This window comes from Branchiostoma lanceolatum, chromosome 4 (genome assembly GCF_035083965.1).
Source record: "Branchiostoma lanceolatum isolate klBraLanc5 chromosome 4, klBraLanc5.hap2, whole genome shotgun sequence".
Classification (NCBI taxonomy): Eukaryota; Metazoa; Chordata; class Leptocardii; order Amphioxiformes; family Branchiostomatidae; genus Branchiostoma; species Branchiostoma lanceolatum.
The window spans coordinates 25487045-25503603 of record NC_089725.1 but is presented as its reverse complement, the minus strand read 5'-3'; the positions used below and the strand labels follow the sequence as shown (position 1 = coordinate 25503603).

Here is a 16559-nt window from a genome sequence, read left to right as displayed (position 1 = left end):
GCCTTCATGGTCGTTCATCATCCCCATCGGGCACGGGTTGGGGACCTCTCGGAATCCCTGCAATGATGTTTGCATACCCCCTGTCTACTCCGGACAGTCACGACAGATGAGGGCTGATCCATCTTGACGTTAGTTGGGCAGTCCCCTTCACAGCTCCAAATAGAACGATTAGTTTTCAAGTAAACGTGAAAGTTGAACAGGCGCAACATACCTAGTTTAATAGCTGTAGCTTAAGGGGGTGTGTTTTAATCATTCCTCAATTTCATAGGCACTAAAATACCTCGATTCGGCGATGAAGGTTAGACACCCAGGTAACAGTTACCAAAGAGGTTAAAATCTGAACTTGAAGTTACTGAGTCAAGCAACTGGATACATTTCGGAAAAGTTACTGCTGAAACTGACGAAAGACAGCGGATGCTGTCTGATTCTCTCTGAAGCGTCTGACCGTTTCCAAAATTTATCCAGTTGCTTGAGTAACTATTTAATACCTCGAATAAATTGACCTCGGTGTCCACGCATAAAGAATATAAAGTTTCAGCTGTTTTGTCACGCAACATCTATGTTTGTGAACATGTGAATAGCTCTTGTCAAGTCCTATTGAAGTTAAACGACTATTGGACGGACCAGTATAACAGATTTTATCATCATCCAGTAACCTTCCATTTGATCGTTTCTTCGGGACCTAAGGGTCATTGAGGGGCGCGCGACTTTCCAGTTGTCGTCTCATATATACATGTAGTTGACCGTTCCTTTATTAACGCTGTGGCCCTACAAGTCCATATACCTACTGACAAATCCTTACAACGGTAATAGCTGTATGATAAAAGAAACATGTTTCTTCTATCCTAATACGATACTTGGTGTAAAGAAAGTAGAGATCCCGGACTTTGGGATGAAATGAGCACAGACACTCAAGACTTGCCGTGGCTAAAGGAACGCTCTTTATTCCAGACTCACATCCTCTCCTCTGTATTCCTGTCGCGGTAACTGTCCTGTCTTGCCTAGTGTGTGTCCGTCCCTTTTTCTCTGTGCTGAACAGCTGACTCATGATTATCAAATCCAGCATCTCCACCAGATGTGTTTGACAGGTCAATTAATTATGTTACAGTTTTCAAGATGGTTCAGCAGTCACAGTACTTCACACTACTAGTATCTTTCTTATCTTGTCTCTCAGGGGGGGTTGTCAGCATTATAAATTCAGAGGGTCAATCTCTTTGTGAACACATGGAGCACTATATGATCATGATATGCGCCACATAATATGTCAAAATACGTGTACATTGGCAAAGCCCTTCTCTGGGGCATCCTGCCCAGATAGAGAAGACGATAAGTAGAAAATACCATTATCATAAATCAAGGCAAATGAACGATGTGCATCTTTACGGCTTTTCCGATTGAATTAGAAAACAAGACACGTTTCGCTTGAAATATTGTATCAGAAGTCCAACAGCCCATATGGCAATTTTTGTTAAATTTAATTGTTATAAATCTGATGAACTTTTTCATCAATTTCAATTATGAATCTGTGATATTTTCTCGTACATCTCTCCGCGTTATGGAGTTGGTGGAGCGCTGGTCAGGAACTTCGCCAACTTTCGATGTTCCGTCTCCGCCCGTCCCAGCACCTGTTCTACATTAGATGTTTGGGACCTCAGACTTATATTACATCACGTTTTATTGGCATAGTGAATTCGAAACTGCAGTAGCTAGTTCATTCCGGTGTTACATATAGAGATTCAACAAGCCAGGGCACCCCTATGGCCCGCGCCCGTGGTCACTGCGGACAGGAGCTGCGCCCTAGCCTGGAGTCCAGCCTTCTTAGCTTTAGTCCGCCACCCGCTCCCGAGCTTGGATAACGGACTAAAGCTTTATTTTAATTATAGAAGGCTGGACTCCGGGCAAGCTGCGCCCCAGGCTGTAAGTACCGACCTGACTTTCCCGGGGTCATAATGAAATTTTTAACTCACCTCTTTATATATATATATTTGTTTTTTATAAAGGCGTACTAGTATATGTAGACAGTCTGCCAGGTCATCTTCTAGACTGACTCCATCCTCCTGTCTTATGTTCACCATCCATACCTCCTTGATCCGTGTAAAGTGGATTCGCTACAAAACCACACGGGGGGGGGGGGTCCACAATATTGAAGATGCACCACATTTTGTAGTCAGGATGCTTGTCCAGATGAACTGTTTTAAAAACAACACGGTCTTCTTTAAACCGCATCATTGAACACGAACTTTTCGCTTTTTGTTTCCAACGTATGAAATTTTGTCGACACTGTGTTTGGTACGTACGTATGCAAATAGATCTATTTCATCAGTTGATAAATAGAGTCCCAGCCTAGAGATTGGGCTCTGGCTGGTTTTTGACGTGTTTTCAGGCGTTTTTGTCGGGCTATGCTTTTTGTCCCGTTTCTCTTTCACATGAAGTGCTTGCAGAGTAGTCCTTGCTTAAACTAATCACGCTTCATCTACCTGACTGATTGATTGGCCCCGGGGAGGGGGCCAATTAGCCCGACAGCGAGACAATATATGTCTCATTACCGCCATCATTAGACACGTGTCACATTTTATTCTCCAAGTCGATCTTCCGAGGGAAATCGTGACGATTTTTCTGCTGCCCGCTTTTTCTCCTTCGTAGGCTTTGCTGTTAGAATAAATATGGCCACCAGAAAACTTCACGGCTTTGCCTCCCAATATCTGCTTGGAGATAAATTAAGTATCGCAGGATCTCTCTCTATGGATATATCTATATCTATACCGTATTAGACGGCCTCCCTCAGGCATTATTGACCATGGTAAAATCCTAATTATTCCAGCTCTACAGCTTCGGCTATGGCTAAACAGTCTTATAAGGGAATGATAGTCTCAGCCACATAAGGCACATCTGTTACTCTCCAAGCAGAGCATGGGTTTCGGTTGGTTTTTGACGTGTTTTTGTCGGACTATCTACTTTGTCATCTTTTTTTTTTTGTAAAGCCGACCCAAGGGTTGGCTATACAAAAAAAAAAAGATGACAAAGTAGAAAGTCCGACAAGAACGCCTAAAAACACGTCAAAAACCAGCCGAAACCCATGCTCTGCTTGGAGAGTAACATCTGTAAGCTGACTCCGGGCTGTTGCCAAGTTCTTTTCTCAGGATCCGCCTTTCTTCTGTCCTGTATATCAGTCTAGGCTCTCTTGACTTTAGCTGCCAAGACAGTGTGGATCGGCCACTGGCAGTGCTCTGTGTCAATATTGATTGCAGGCCATCTCCTAAGTTCTCCACTTTTGGTGGGGATCGCGATATACTAGTACTCTAGCTAGTATACGGCTGATGACTACGGCTATATTTCGGAACAATCAATACTTAACTTAATCAGATAACTAGTATACAAGACACACAAATTGGAAATGAACGACTCGCTCTTTCTTTAAAGAACTTTATTAGTATTATTCATTCTCAATTCAATTACGATGATTCTGTACAAGATATACCAATCGAAGTTCGACCAAGCGCAAAAAGGGACCTCACACATTCATTGCCATATGCGGCCGACAAATGAATTCAATTTTGTGTTCGTAACAATAATTGAAGAGTCGCAAGTCGAAGTTTCACCCATGTAGATACGTGCAGAAGGATATGACATATTGATGTCTCACCTGATCCAGACAACGCATACGTCCTGACGTCGCTAACGGCCTCAGTAGTCACGCAAAGAGCTTGGAGCAATACCTCACGGTAATTGTGCAAGACATTCACGTTTTATCGTTTTCTTTGTGAAGATTATGCCGACGCTTAAATGAGGTCAACAAATCATCACATGCTTTAATAGATGCTACAAATAAACTTATACCCAAAGGAATGGTCTCAGTAGAATCGTCGAGCCTGTGAAAATAAACACAGCAACATCCCTCAAACATCTCAGCATGCTAACGTCCGCCAGGTCAAAACAAATTTCATCTATCACGCGATCGGACCCAGACTGGAAGCAATTTGTCTTTCGTTCCCTCTACAGATTTGGACGGGTCATTTAATAGAATAAAATTTATACATACATTTCCCCGTTAAAATGCACGAAACCTCGAAATAAGAGTCAAACATTACCTCAAGTGATGGACATGCCTCGACGTTACATTTCAACTGTTATGAATTACCTTGTACACGTGCTGCAGAATCCGGGCTGTTCGATCGGAAAGCAGCGGCTGGTGTTGATTTTCGTCGGCTACATTTGTAGACGCCCCACAAATACTTGGACAAAAACCAACCGCGACGTCGACAAAACATCTCAAGAGATCACGAAAATCAAGTACACACGAACGACACTAAGTATCGCGGCTCTGGATGATAACAACCACAAGAAAATGTCTGGATAAGAGGACCAGGTCCGACAGTTGTTTCCTTATCTCGATTCCAATTGTCCTGACTTCTATACTTAGTCATTGTTTTCAATTACTAGTCCAAAAGTAATTCCCTTGGTCGAAAAAAAAATATTAGGACATATTTATGCTTACAACTTATGATTCAGATTTCTTAGATGTTCAAAATCCAGACAATTTTTCCAACATGTGATATGATAATGGTCGTAATAATCAAATCTTATGATCCCAAAAAAACGCTCTATATAATTACTACAAGTCAGAACCAAAGAAACTATAATTCGGGGACTGGACATTTCTGTAATTTTAATGGTTAAAAGCTATATTTCGCGAAATTAATATTAGTTTAAACCAGAAGTTTGAATTCTCAATTATTTATGTTTGAATATCATCAAATGGATTATGGCAAAATAAGAAGTATCAAATCGGCTATGAACTCGTACATTTCAAAGTACATAGAATTCAGTCTGCCACTGAGCATCTTTCTACAGTTGGTTACAATTACTGACTTCAGTAGTCAGACATTATTGGTGGAAGGGTCCAGCGTGACCAATAACGTCTATGTAAATGCCAAGATGAAACAAGAAGCTCAAGATCAAAACTACCTCAGAATATTCTGTGGGAATTAAAACATTTGCTGACGAGTGTCAACCACTTAGGAGATGGGAAATGCTACATCAAAGAAAAATTTCATGTCCCTTCAACTTCATTACCCAAGACATTTATGTTGAACTCATTAGAATAGCTTTAATGTTTATTTTAAAATGTATGAATGTCCCAGTAGTAAAGAAATGACACACATGATGGAAATATCGGTCAGTGAAAAAATTCTATCAGAATACTAACTATTCGAATACTGATGAAGATGATAAAGAAGCACAGATGAAGTCCTCTCTCCACTACAGATGAGTTCATAAACAAACCATGATAATCTTCAGTTGTTATTTCTAAATCCACGCAGCCCTCTCCTAGATGCTTGGTGACGCACTCTGAGATAAAATCCTCTCAAGAGCATTAACTTGTAAACACTTTAATGCAAAAAACAACAAGACAGAACACATGCTGCATACAAACGAATATTTCCAGCTGGATGCTTTGTCACTTCTCCTCATCAAAGCTACACGTTGCTTCTTGGTCTTGAAATGACGTTCCTTCACTTGCTGCTTGCTTGCTGCTTCTTGCACTACCATACTCAACTGACAACACTTAGCATACACAACTTTATACAACAACTAGCAAGTTCATTACAATTTTCTCAATATCAGCTGTGGTGTACGACTCCAACAAAAAAGGAAATAACATTGAATAAAAGTACTGAAGGCTAAAATGAAGTTGAATGCCACAGTAACAAACTTCTTCTAAACAACTTGTTTGAAGTGGTGAGAATTTCGTGAACTTATCAATCAACTGGCTATCAAACAATCACATATAATGTCTGACAGTAAGTAACCTGACTTCCTAATTACAACAATCACAATGTAAGAGAATCTTCAATTCACTTCCTGGCAGGATGTACAGCTGACAGTTGGATGATCTGATGTTGGTAAGAAAGGTGTAAAGGTATATTGTATAAGGTAACCAGCTGGATAACCAAAGAGGTACTACTGTAGTACTGTAAGTACAAATAATTTGACATAGTTGTTTTTGCAAATTCACAAGTTCTTCAAGATAGCTACAGAACCAACATCAGCTTCACTTGTAGTCACAGGAGTTTGATGAAGCAGACTTTGCCTGTCATGATGCCAGTTTTTGTGAGTCCAGTCTATCTGTTTTCACTCATTGCTGGTCCTAGTCAGCTATGTCATCAAGGACCTCATAGTCACTCCCCATCTCCATGGATACACCACTCCCATCACTGCCTGCATCTGAAACAACACCCAACGTTAGATGACTGGCACAGACCATTGGCTTGCCAAACACAAGCTGTTCTGTGTTGTAAAGAATAATATTGATTTTGATCTTGATTGAACTGGTAATTTACAGTAAATGTCAAATATTACATATGACATGACCATTAGGTTACTGGCCTCCTAAATTTCTTGACATGGGTTGAAGGTAAAATCTTTTAAAAAACTACTAACATAAAAACTACTAACCTCACTTTCTCAAGAAAATACTTATGATCTATAAATTCTGGACAGCAGCTTAAAGGCTATCAAAGTATTCAGCAAACTTCAAATATGATTATCTCAATTGACAAACCCTAACAGTCAGCCGAAACAGGTGGAAATTTCAAAACACCCTATTCTAGATGAGGTATGTGAGGTAACAAAGACCACAGGTACATTTTCCATAAGGAAAGCCAGGGATACCCCAAGTCTGCCACCTCAAAAGTTTATGTATTATTTTAAGAAATAAAAGGACATCCATAAAAATATACATCTCCTGAAACAGGTTTACCCCAACGGAAGAGTCCAGGTACACAAAGTCTGGAGGTATCCCTGGCCCTGTTTCATCCATTTGCCAAGAGGGACCTTGCCCACCTTAGATCTATCACAGAAGGTAACCCACCTTGGGGCCCAAAAGGACGAGTGGCCGAGGGCAGTAAACCTGGCTAACTACCTGATAGGTGAAAAATGGATGGTGGATTGTACCTTTCTTCCTCTGCTTACACCTAAGCTAGTCCCTTCAGCTGGCTGGCCCTGCAGTGGATTGATGTTGGAACCATCAGTTACTTTGACCGTTATTGTTGTTGTAGCTGAGCACATGGTTACATATATGGGCTTGGACAATCTCTCCAAGATACCGTCCTTCTTCTCATAAAGATTGTCTAAGGAGCAACCCATTGGATTAAGACAAAGGCCTTTTGACTGTCTTGCATTGAGAGTGCAGAGTGTTCTCTCGTCTTTGGGCAATAGATTTATCAAGTTACAAACATCGAAAAACCTTCCCTCTTAGTTACAGGAACTTGACATACAATAGTTCATCAGTGATTACCAACCTGGAACTCCACAAGGGGCGGAAGACCAAACTAGTAAAACCGAATACATCACCACTTAAGCACCATAGCATGTCTCTGGGAAGAGTAATTGTTACATGGCACCCGACTCAATATGCAATGAAATTCATAAAGTTGGAAGTGAAAATTAAAGTTATAGTATCAGCGTTAACTCTTACCCTCATTTTTTGCACCCCTTTTTGTCCGAGCTGAAGTGTGACGGGTAGGCAAGTCTTCTGTTCCAGGGACGGGTGGCTCTGGTGAGTTTTCCTTTCTGCGTTTAGCAGCTCCACCGTCCTGAGAATCTCCAGAACCCTGGGCACCGAACGCCTTCTTTATCTCCTCTTGACTGGGGAGCTTCTGCGGTTCTGACCTGCCCTTCTGGCCCGTTACAGGCAAGACTGACCTCTCGGAATGTCTGTCTGGTTTCTCAGGCTTGGCTTTGCGAAGTGGCAAGCTGGTGGTTAAGGTGGGAATAGGCCTGGCCTGCACTGGTGGAACCTTTGGAATCTTCCGCGTCATCATGACTGTCTTACCTGTGCTGCCGCTTCCACCAGGACTCGTCTTTCCGTCGTCAGAGGTGGGAGTGCGCCTCCCAGACGAGCCGGTTGGGGTTGTGGATCCCTTCCCATTTTGGCCACCCTGTCCACCACCAGGCCTCCATGTGAACTTTCCGAATCCAGATACCTGGTGTTTGGCCTCGCTTTTGTCCCCTGCTAATGTCAACTTTATGCCACCTTTGCTTCCAGCTGATGGTGTGCTCGGAGTGGAGGGTGCATGGGGCTTTGTGGATGCATCGGCTTCAAGTTCTTGTACCTTTTCTTCCTTCTTCTTTTCCTTCTCTATCAGCTTTCTCTTCTTCTCGTCAAGAATTTTTTCCTGTTGTTCCTGTCTTTTGCGTTTCTTTTCTTGCTCCTCGTGTCTCCTTTCTTTAAACTCTTCCCTCTCCTTGTGGCGCTTTTCTTCCTCCTTGCGGCGGTTGATCTCCTCGATGACGGCCATCCCTGCCGCTTTGTCCAAGTTGCGACGTCGCTCGTAGAATGGATTTGCATCCAAGTGTTTCTAGATTAAGAGAACAACAGTCTGAGCTTCAGGAAGTATTGGAATTTTAAAAAATCTTTTTAAAATGTTTTACATGTATATAGAGCCAGTTTACAAAGGGAGTCTAATTTCCACTATATGTTTGAAAAAAAGGAATCTTTAAGCACCAATCTGAAGGTTTGTGCTAATGAAACATCATGCAAAGATAAAGTTACAAAAGCTGACATCGATCCAACACCTTTCAGTGTATAGGGACAGTGCCCATCTCAATTTCTATAGACCTTTGGGCCACACAGGGCCAAGAGAACCTTGCAGTTCACTGAACCCCCAACCTCCCGAATGCAAGGCAAACACTCTACCTCCAGTTCTGCCATTGTACTGGTTCATACAAAGGGAGGGTGACACAAATTTATACGACACTATATATGACACTGAAGTTGCCACCTTGAAGCTGAGACGGTGCTTGTCGGTTTTGATGTGGTCTTCAGCACAGATCTGGTCGCCTGAGAACTCCTCACACAACTGGCAGTAGAAACCCATCACAGGCAGCAGGAACTCAGGACCTGGTGAAAACAAACCAGACATATGTTACACAACAAAAACAGCTGTGGAAAAAACCCAATGAAGTTCAAAATTCAAGACATTTACACATGCCAATTTGTAGTCATAAACTAACGGCAGAAAATCAATCTGAAATCAACTTCCAGTAAGTAATGTGAATAAAAATGGTTGTAAGGTAAGGTGCACTCCAAGTTGTTTTTGACGTTTTTCTTTACTTTTCAAATTCAAATACCTGGAAGACTGACACATGGTTAAGTGGAAACTACAACAGTACAAGATTAAACCCACATAAGAGCATTAAAGACTAAGAGCGTCCTACCTTGCACTGGCACCACTACGAAATTTGTATTAGGCCGCGCCTTCCGTTCCGTCCTGAGAGAGTCTGGCATCCACGGGCGCTCATACGGATCAATGTGCTACAGACAACAGTAAAGTCACTCTTCTAGCCTTGAACACAAACCACATGCCATGTCCAAAAAAGTACACAGTTGGAAAAGTAATAACAATACATTAATTTTTTCTATCTCTGAACATTAGTAAATTTGTGTAAATTCACAATTCAACTGTTTGCCACACAGTGCTTAAGAAACCTGCCATATCTAAACATCTATTTATCTACTACATGAAACATTAATTTTTGCTGCAGCACAAACATACTATATTTCTGAAAATATAAAACTATTATTTCTGACCGACCTGCAGTTATGAAGGTACTGGTAACTTACCACCATCTGATCATAACATACCTGACCTAATCTTCTTGAAAGCAATCTTTGGTGACAAGAGCAAAGTAATACATATAATCTTCCTCATCAAGATTAAGACTAAAGCTCTTATTTTCCATATTTCAAAGCCTATGACACATTCAAACTGTCCTAACTGTCTAATAGTACTGCTGATTTCTAAGCCAATAAATGATGTTACTCCAGATATTATCAAACATGACAATGTTTTGCAAATTGACAAAATACAAAGCTGATGTAAGACTAGGACCTGTAGATGCTTGCGGCTGTGGGTATGGTTGAGAAACTCCAACAAGTTGGTGAATATCTGGTTGCAGGGTTTGCACCAGTGGTTCCCAGGATCAAAGAAATCATAGTACGTGTTGTCTGGTTCTGCCTTCACGGCTGCTGGAGGCTCTGGCTTCTTCTTTGTTGGTGACGACTGCTCCTATGGAGTGAGATTTGCAAACTTAACTGTGTTTACAACAAGTGAAATCAAAATGGATAATCAAAGGAATAGCACATCCATATCTTACATACATAACCGGGCTCAGCCGTATCACTCACATACAACGCATCAATTTTTTAAAGACTTGAATATAGTCAACTGTTGATAATTTCTTTTCTTCCATCTTGCTGGGACATTCATCACATGCAAATTGCATGCAGCATGTGTAGCAAGAAAGCCTGCACTGCTAGGTACCTTGCAATGTCTATACATCAACTATAAGTCTTCATCTTCATACAAAGATACTATGCATCAGTTGAAGATCACTGGATTACTATAAGCATTGCAAATTTCAGAAATTCTTGAATCTTTCAACTTACAGCAGGCGCTGCCTTTGTAGTCTTGTCATCTGACCCAGTCTCCAGCCCTGGGATACTGACTGCAGCAACTTCCTCAGCTTGTTTGCGCAGCTCTGAGATCTGTTTGGCAATGTCCTCCTGGAGCTTGCTGTTCTCCACCAGTAATGGGTCCTTATGGCCATCTTTCTGTCTGCGCTTCTTACGCAGAAGCTCGCCCTACCAAGATATATGTTGCAGTTCAGACATTTCTGGGCATGTTGGGTTGTAATCAATGAAAGCAGCTCAAAGAGGGTCAATAGTATCTTACAACCTGACGCCAGTAACACATAAAACATGGTAAGGATGTTATCATTACACTTTGAAAAAAAAAACAGCTAACATTCAGCAACCAACCTCCATGTAGTACAATGCAAAATCATTGCAAAAACTTTACAACAAGAACTTGACAATGACTTTTCTCTAGCAAGTTAGAAGGAATGAGAGCCAAACTCGTTCTCCATATCCTTTCACCTGTTGCTTGCGCAGCCTCTCAAGCTCCTCCTCGAGGAACTCGATCCTCTTCTTGATGCGGTCTTTCCTTTCCTTCAGCTGGGTCTGGCGGGCCTTCTCCTGCCGCTGCTTCTCAAGGAAACTCTCCTGCTTCTCAGCAAGTGCCTTGTCTTTTCGTGCCTGCTCCTGTTCGATAAACAAGCACTCAGTACTTTCAAACGATTCTCCCATGGCTTCTAACAGACTATCATGCTTGTCTATGTAAGGCCGATAACTCAGTTAGCAAAAGAATACCTATTTTTGCTATCAGTCTTAGTTTTGTTGACTTCACTGGAAAAACAAAAAAATCATTTTGTTGAAATGCTGACAATACCACTAAACAACTCTATTGAATCACATCAGGTTCTTTGAGACAAGTTTGACTCCCAGCATGGCGGGCATCTGCCCTTATGAAAAACTCCAAGTTACCATTATCTAAAACTGCTGGTACACACACCTGTTTCTGAGCTTCTTCATCCTTCTGCCGTTGTTGAGCTGATCGTGGCGGAATGACAATCCTGTTTGACTTTGGCTTCTGCTCGCTCCTGCCTTTCTCACCCCCAGTTTTCTTATCCTCCTCTTTTGCTTGGATGGGGATGGTTCTCAGATTGGCTCGAGCATCTGGCTGTGTCCCTGGGGGTGGTGGCGGGCCCCCTGGAGGTGGTGGGCCTCCTAGGGGAAGTGGGCCTCCTAGGGGAGGTAGGCCCCCTGGCATGAGTGGTCCTCTAGGAGGCATTGGGCCACCATGAAGTGGAGGGCCCCCTTGTTGCAGGGGCCAGGGTTGGGGAGGGGGAGGTCCACGTGGGTCAAACCCTCCATATGGGCCATATCCTGATGGAGGAGGATAGCTAGGGTATCCTGATGTAGGTGGTCCTGGGTATGGAGGCTGATTGGGTGGATGTCCGTAGGGAGGGGGGTACGGGGGAGCACCGCTAACTGGGGGAGGGAAAGGAGGACGAGAAGTTGTCGCTGAAGTGTAGTGGCTGCTGCTGGGTGCAGATGCCAGGGCCAACAGATCGTCAACAGCCGATGACCTCTTGTACATCCCGGACCCGACGTATCGGCTGTCTCTTCTGTCATGGTCCTTCTCTGTGGAGTATCTCCTGTCCCGATCTGGACTGTATGACCTGTCTCTTCGGTCTCTCGATCTGCTGGACTCGCGACGGTCCTTGTCCCTCCCGTAGCTCGACTCCCGTCTGTCCTTCCCATGGCTCGACTCCCTCCTGTAACGACCAGGCGATAAGCTGCCGCTGCGGCTCCTGCTCCGCCTTCTGTACTGGGAGTGCTGCTCCTCCACCCTGGGGGGGCCAGCCTGCTGACTTCTCTGTGACTTTTCAAAATCGAACCCGATGGACTGAAGGATGTTCCTCAGCTTGTCATTGCTGAGATCAGCAGCGCTGGGAACACTTGGAGGGGGGATGTCCATTGGTGGTTGGGGTGCCTGCACGGAGGCAACCGTCTGGATGGGCGGTGCAGTAGACGCTGGAGTTGGGACGTAGGCTTCTGGCTCAGGCTCTTTCTTCTTTTCTTCATCACCATAAAGGAAGAGCTCCTCATCCTCTATTGTATCGATGAGCGGAAGTTTCTCCTCCCTTTTTTCTGAACCAAATATGTTGCCAGTGTTTAGGCCACCCAGTCTAGCAAAGAAGTCCCCTGAACTGGACTGAGGGGCATCAAACAAGCCAGGGATGCCTCCAGCCTCACTTTTGGGTGGCTGACCATACCCACCTCCAGGGCCATAGCTGTCTGAACTTGACAGAGGTGGAGGGTCAGAACGATTTTTCAAAATTGACTTTTTAGGCTTCGCTTGTGGAGGTGGGGGCTGTGCTTGTCCTGTTTGTTCATAAGCATTCATGCCAGGGATACCCAGCTTTGCTGATGGAGCACCGAAAGGAGGCATGTCAGAGCTTTGGGAGGCAGGTGGTCGCTGGTATGGTGCTGGTTCTGACCTGGGCATTGGCATTGGTTGTTGTCTTTGGTCAAACGTACTAGCTGGCAGCTGTTCCATCTGAGGTGGCGGCGGTTGGCTGGGAACATCTACTTGGAACCCTGGAATCAAATCTTGTAGTGCACGTAAAGCGCTACCTTCGCCCATGCGGATTGCTTCAGCCATCTCTTCCCGTTTCTGCTTCCCAACGATGATACCATACTTTTGAAGTTCTTCCTCTGCTCTTCTGGCCGCCTCGCGAGCCTTGTCCAACTCTGGGTAGTGCGACTCTTCATGCCTGCCCCACTGTGTTGGCAGAAACATCTTTTGTTGTTCCTCCTTCCTCTCCAGGGAGTGCCCTCGGCCAGTTTCCCTGCTGTCATCCACATATTTTTCTTCCTTGTATCTGTCTCTCTCATACTTCTCCTTTTCATAGTACTTCTCTCTCTGCGATGGCTTGTCTCCCCTCTTCTCGTCCCTGTAGTCCTTCTTCCCTCGAGAAGAACTACTGCCCTCTTTCCTGTGTGAGTAGCGATCGTCACGGTCTTGGTACGACTCCCGTCTGGGTGAACGAGAATCAGACCGTGATCTGGATCGACCATCGCCAGGTCGGTTGTAGAATGCATCCTGTCTGTTGTAGATGTCCTCATCTTCCCGTCTGTAATAGCCTTCCTTTTCATACCGGTCCTGCTCCCTGGGCCTGACAGAAACCAAACTAATGTCAGGAATGATACTTTCAGAGATGTTACTTTTTACATGTAGGCACTCACTCACTCTCTCCCATAGGCACATTGTACAATATTTTCATGTACCATGTTTTTCTTGCTAAGCCTGGTACTTACAATGTATATTTAATGAAAGGCTTGAAAACCATAAGTTATAAATTCATACAGAGGACATCAGAAAAGGTTGAATGGACAACCATAAGGGTGCTTTACTTTTTATTGTACATGCATCAATACACAATGTTAAACGTATCTTTCCAGCGAAGGCAGAGTTTAGCATCAGAATCATATGGACAAAGGCATACCACCCAATCCTAGTTAGCAGCATACAAAATAATTCAAAGCTCAATGGAAACTGAACAGTGCAGTTTACAGCAGGCTCATTACAGAAGGCGTCCCACCACCAGTCCCACCACCATTACCTGTCATATTGATCTTCATACCGAAGTTCAGTATGGTACGGACGAGGGGAAAAATCACGCGGAGGCGTGCGATCCACGTCGGGGGGATTGTGGTCAGGTGTAAGGTCATCCGGCGGAGGGCCTAGCCGAGACTCCAGAGGCTTCTTGGACGATTGTTCCCTCCAGTAGCGATCATTGCCAACAGTGATACGCAGGCCCTCTTCAAGAGGGGACCTCGACCTGCGACTGCCGCCAGTGAACATATCATACTCTCCACTATCCTGCAGAAGTAAAATGATTCAGGGTGGATGTTAGGAGCAAAGTTGTACCATGCTAGCAGAGTTATCATGTATATTCTATGTTTTGAAATACAATACACATGTACTTGTTGTTGGTCATATTTTCAGACTGTATCAGTATCAAAATTTCACACTGTATCACTATGACAGCTCTTATACTAGTAATGTATTTTTTTTATTCTGAACTCTTTTTAAAATTGCATTGTTGTATTTTGAACACTTTCTAGCTTCCTATCACACAGACCTATCTGTCTGACAAAATTAGCTTTACTGATATGTTTCCTGTGACAGTCTACCTTAAATTTCGGTTAAAAAGTGCCTCCTTACTTGTACATCAAGAGGAATGTACAAATGTAATATTTCAAAAAGTTGTTTCTTCTGGCACTTATCTGTCTGCTTCACACTGTTCAGTAACATTGCTTGGTGGAATAAGGCACAAGCACGAAAAAAATCACATCTCAAATTACATCTATCACCAGTTCTTCTTGAATCGATAACTGCTTATATGTAGTTATGATAAGTTATAGTTTAGTTATCATGTGTAGCATAACACAGGCTGCCTTGCGACAACAGCTTTGTCTCTTGCAGGCTGGTGTTGCTGGATGAAGGATCCCTGTGCAGCCCTCAGCCATGCATGCTAAGCCACACTAGTTCTAGCCAGCTAGCTTGGATGGCCGAGCACTCCGCAGGAACATGTTGACGCAGCAGCTTCTGTTCCAACCCCGTCATGATGATGTCAAAGACGTGAAAAGTACTAGTAGTTTGTACTACATACATACTCACTCGTAATGTCATAAACAGAGTTGCAAGACAAATGCAACTGCCTTGAGTCCAACTTTGTGGTTCACAACACAAACCAGTATGGAATAAAATATTTCAAATTATAGTAGTAAATAAGCTACAGATACTCATCAGCCTCTCAAGTATCACCTTGTTTGAAGTCTAGTGTATCAGTATGTATTGTTACTTTGTACCAAAATTAATGGAATAATCGAATATCGTGAGACTCAGAGAGTTTATGCCTGGTGTCTATATGTATGTGACCATAACTTCAAAACAAGTTTAAGTTACTTATGTCAACTTGTCAAGTCTCTATACCCAGTCCCAGTGTGATGGTTGTGTTCCTCCTTTGACAGTCATTGATGACTCCAATATCCAGCATACATGTAACGTTAACGTTAAATATCAAACTACAAAGATTTATTACTAGCAAAGGGTGATGATGAAAATTCATATTATATTTCCTTCAAGAGTATTTCTACGTGTATACAATGTGAATTTTAAAAGAACACAGCAGTTATAAACCGTAAATGACAAGAAATAGCCTACCCTCTTCTCTGGACCAAGCCTGTCCATCACAGACTTGCCACCTTCCCCAGTACTTGGCCGCTCCTCGTGTTTTCTTGTTCTGGAGTCTCTGCTGTCTTCCCTTCCCTTCTCCCTCCCCTTGTAATCATCATATTCCCTCCCCTTAGACTCCAGGTCCCTCCTATCCCCATGGGAATCACGCGGGGACCTGTCTTTCTCCCTACCGCGCGAGGAGGAGGCCTCTCGGGACTCTTTATACTCCCGAGCCTCTCCTCTACCAGAATCTTTCTTCTTCTTTGATGATTTCGGAGGAGGCTCTGTACTATGAGATTCTTTATGCGACTTTCCCTCACGCTTGGAACTGGCTTTCTCTTCTTTAGCGCGACTGGCGCCCGAGTGCGAGCTACCCCGCGACCCCCCCTCGTCCCTGTCTGGCTTGTCGCCTTTGCTGTGTGAGGAGCGATCGCGGTCTCTTTCCTTGGTGTCTCGTGGGGCTTTGTCGTACTTGTCGCTACTACGGCGTTCTTTGCCCCTATCGCGGCTGTCCCGACGGCCTTTGTCGCGGCTTTGCATCTCTATCCAGTCGGGACTGTCCTCCCGATCGTCGTCCCGACCCGGCAGGGGCTTGACTTTGATTTCCAGTTCTTCATCGCGCGACCGCTTCGGAGGGGTTTTGACTGGGAGCGCCGTGGGCGCCAGCTTGGGAAAGAACCCCCCACGGCCTCTCCCGCGCCCTCTGCCTCTACCTCTACCCCGACCGCGCGGAGGTCCGCGCCAACTCATTCTTAAGGTTATATATTAATAGTTTGGCATAAAATTTCTGGGCCAAATATCAACAAAGTAGACAAATCTGACCGGAAAGTTTTCGTTCATCAAACCTGCCCGTCCAAAATGGCTACCCCGTCTTCTCCACATGAATGGACTGGTTGAAAGAGAAGTGGA

At 43.8% G+C, this 16559-nt stretch overlaps 1 protein-coding gene across 3 annotated transcripts; it reads right to left on the bottom strand.

Annotated features, from left to right (window-relative positions):
- Window positions 1-5374: 5374 nt before the first annotated feature.
- On the bottom strand, window positions 5375-16523 carry LOC136433642 (zinc finger protein 318-like). 3 transcript variants are annotated; one of them, XM_066426049.1, is made up of 11 exons: window positions 15639-16523; window positions 14032-14291; window positions 11415-13584; window positions 10940-11104; window positions 10451-10645; window positions 9894-10070; window positions 9220-9316; window positions 8784-8902; window positions 7478-8360; window positions 6955-7002; window positions 5375-6225 (listed from the first exon to the last, which is right to left on the bottom strand). In XM_066426049.1, the coding sequence occupies exons 1-10, from the start codon at window positions 16398-16400 to the stop codon at window positions 6989-6991; spliced, it is 4842 nt and encodes a 1613-aa protein (XP_066282146.1). In that variant the 5' UTR covers window positions 16401-16523; the 3' UTR covers window positions 5375-6225; window positions 6955-6988. The 3 variants fall into 3 exon arrangements, with proteins under 3 accessions (XP_066282146.1, XP_066282144.1, XP_066282145.1); XM_066426047.1 differs by lacking the exon at window positions 6955-7002; XM_066426048.1 differs by lacking the exon at window positions 6955-7002 and having other exon boundaries at window positions 14053-14291.
- Window positions 16524-16559: the final 36 nt, after the last annotated feature.

What these genes read in the sequence shown, in the direction of transcription:
- LOC136433642 (XM_066426047.1), bottom strand. Translation starts at nt 16,400, where the DNA reads ATGAGTTGGCGCGGACCTCCGCGCGGTCGGGGTAGAGGTAGAGGCAGA. An exon ending in ATGAAGAAGCTCAGAAACAG is followed by an intron (nt 11,105 to 11,414) that starts GTGTGTGTACCA and finishes TTTATCGAACAG; the next exon opens with GAGCAGGCACGAAAAGACAA. An exon ending in CTACAAAGGCAGCGCCTGCT is followed by an intron (nt 10,071 to 10,450) that starts GTAAGTTGAAAG and finishes CTCACTCCATAG; the next exon opens with GAGCAGTCGTCACCAACAAA.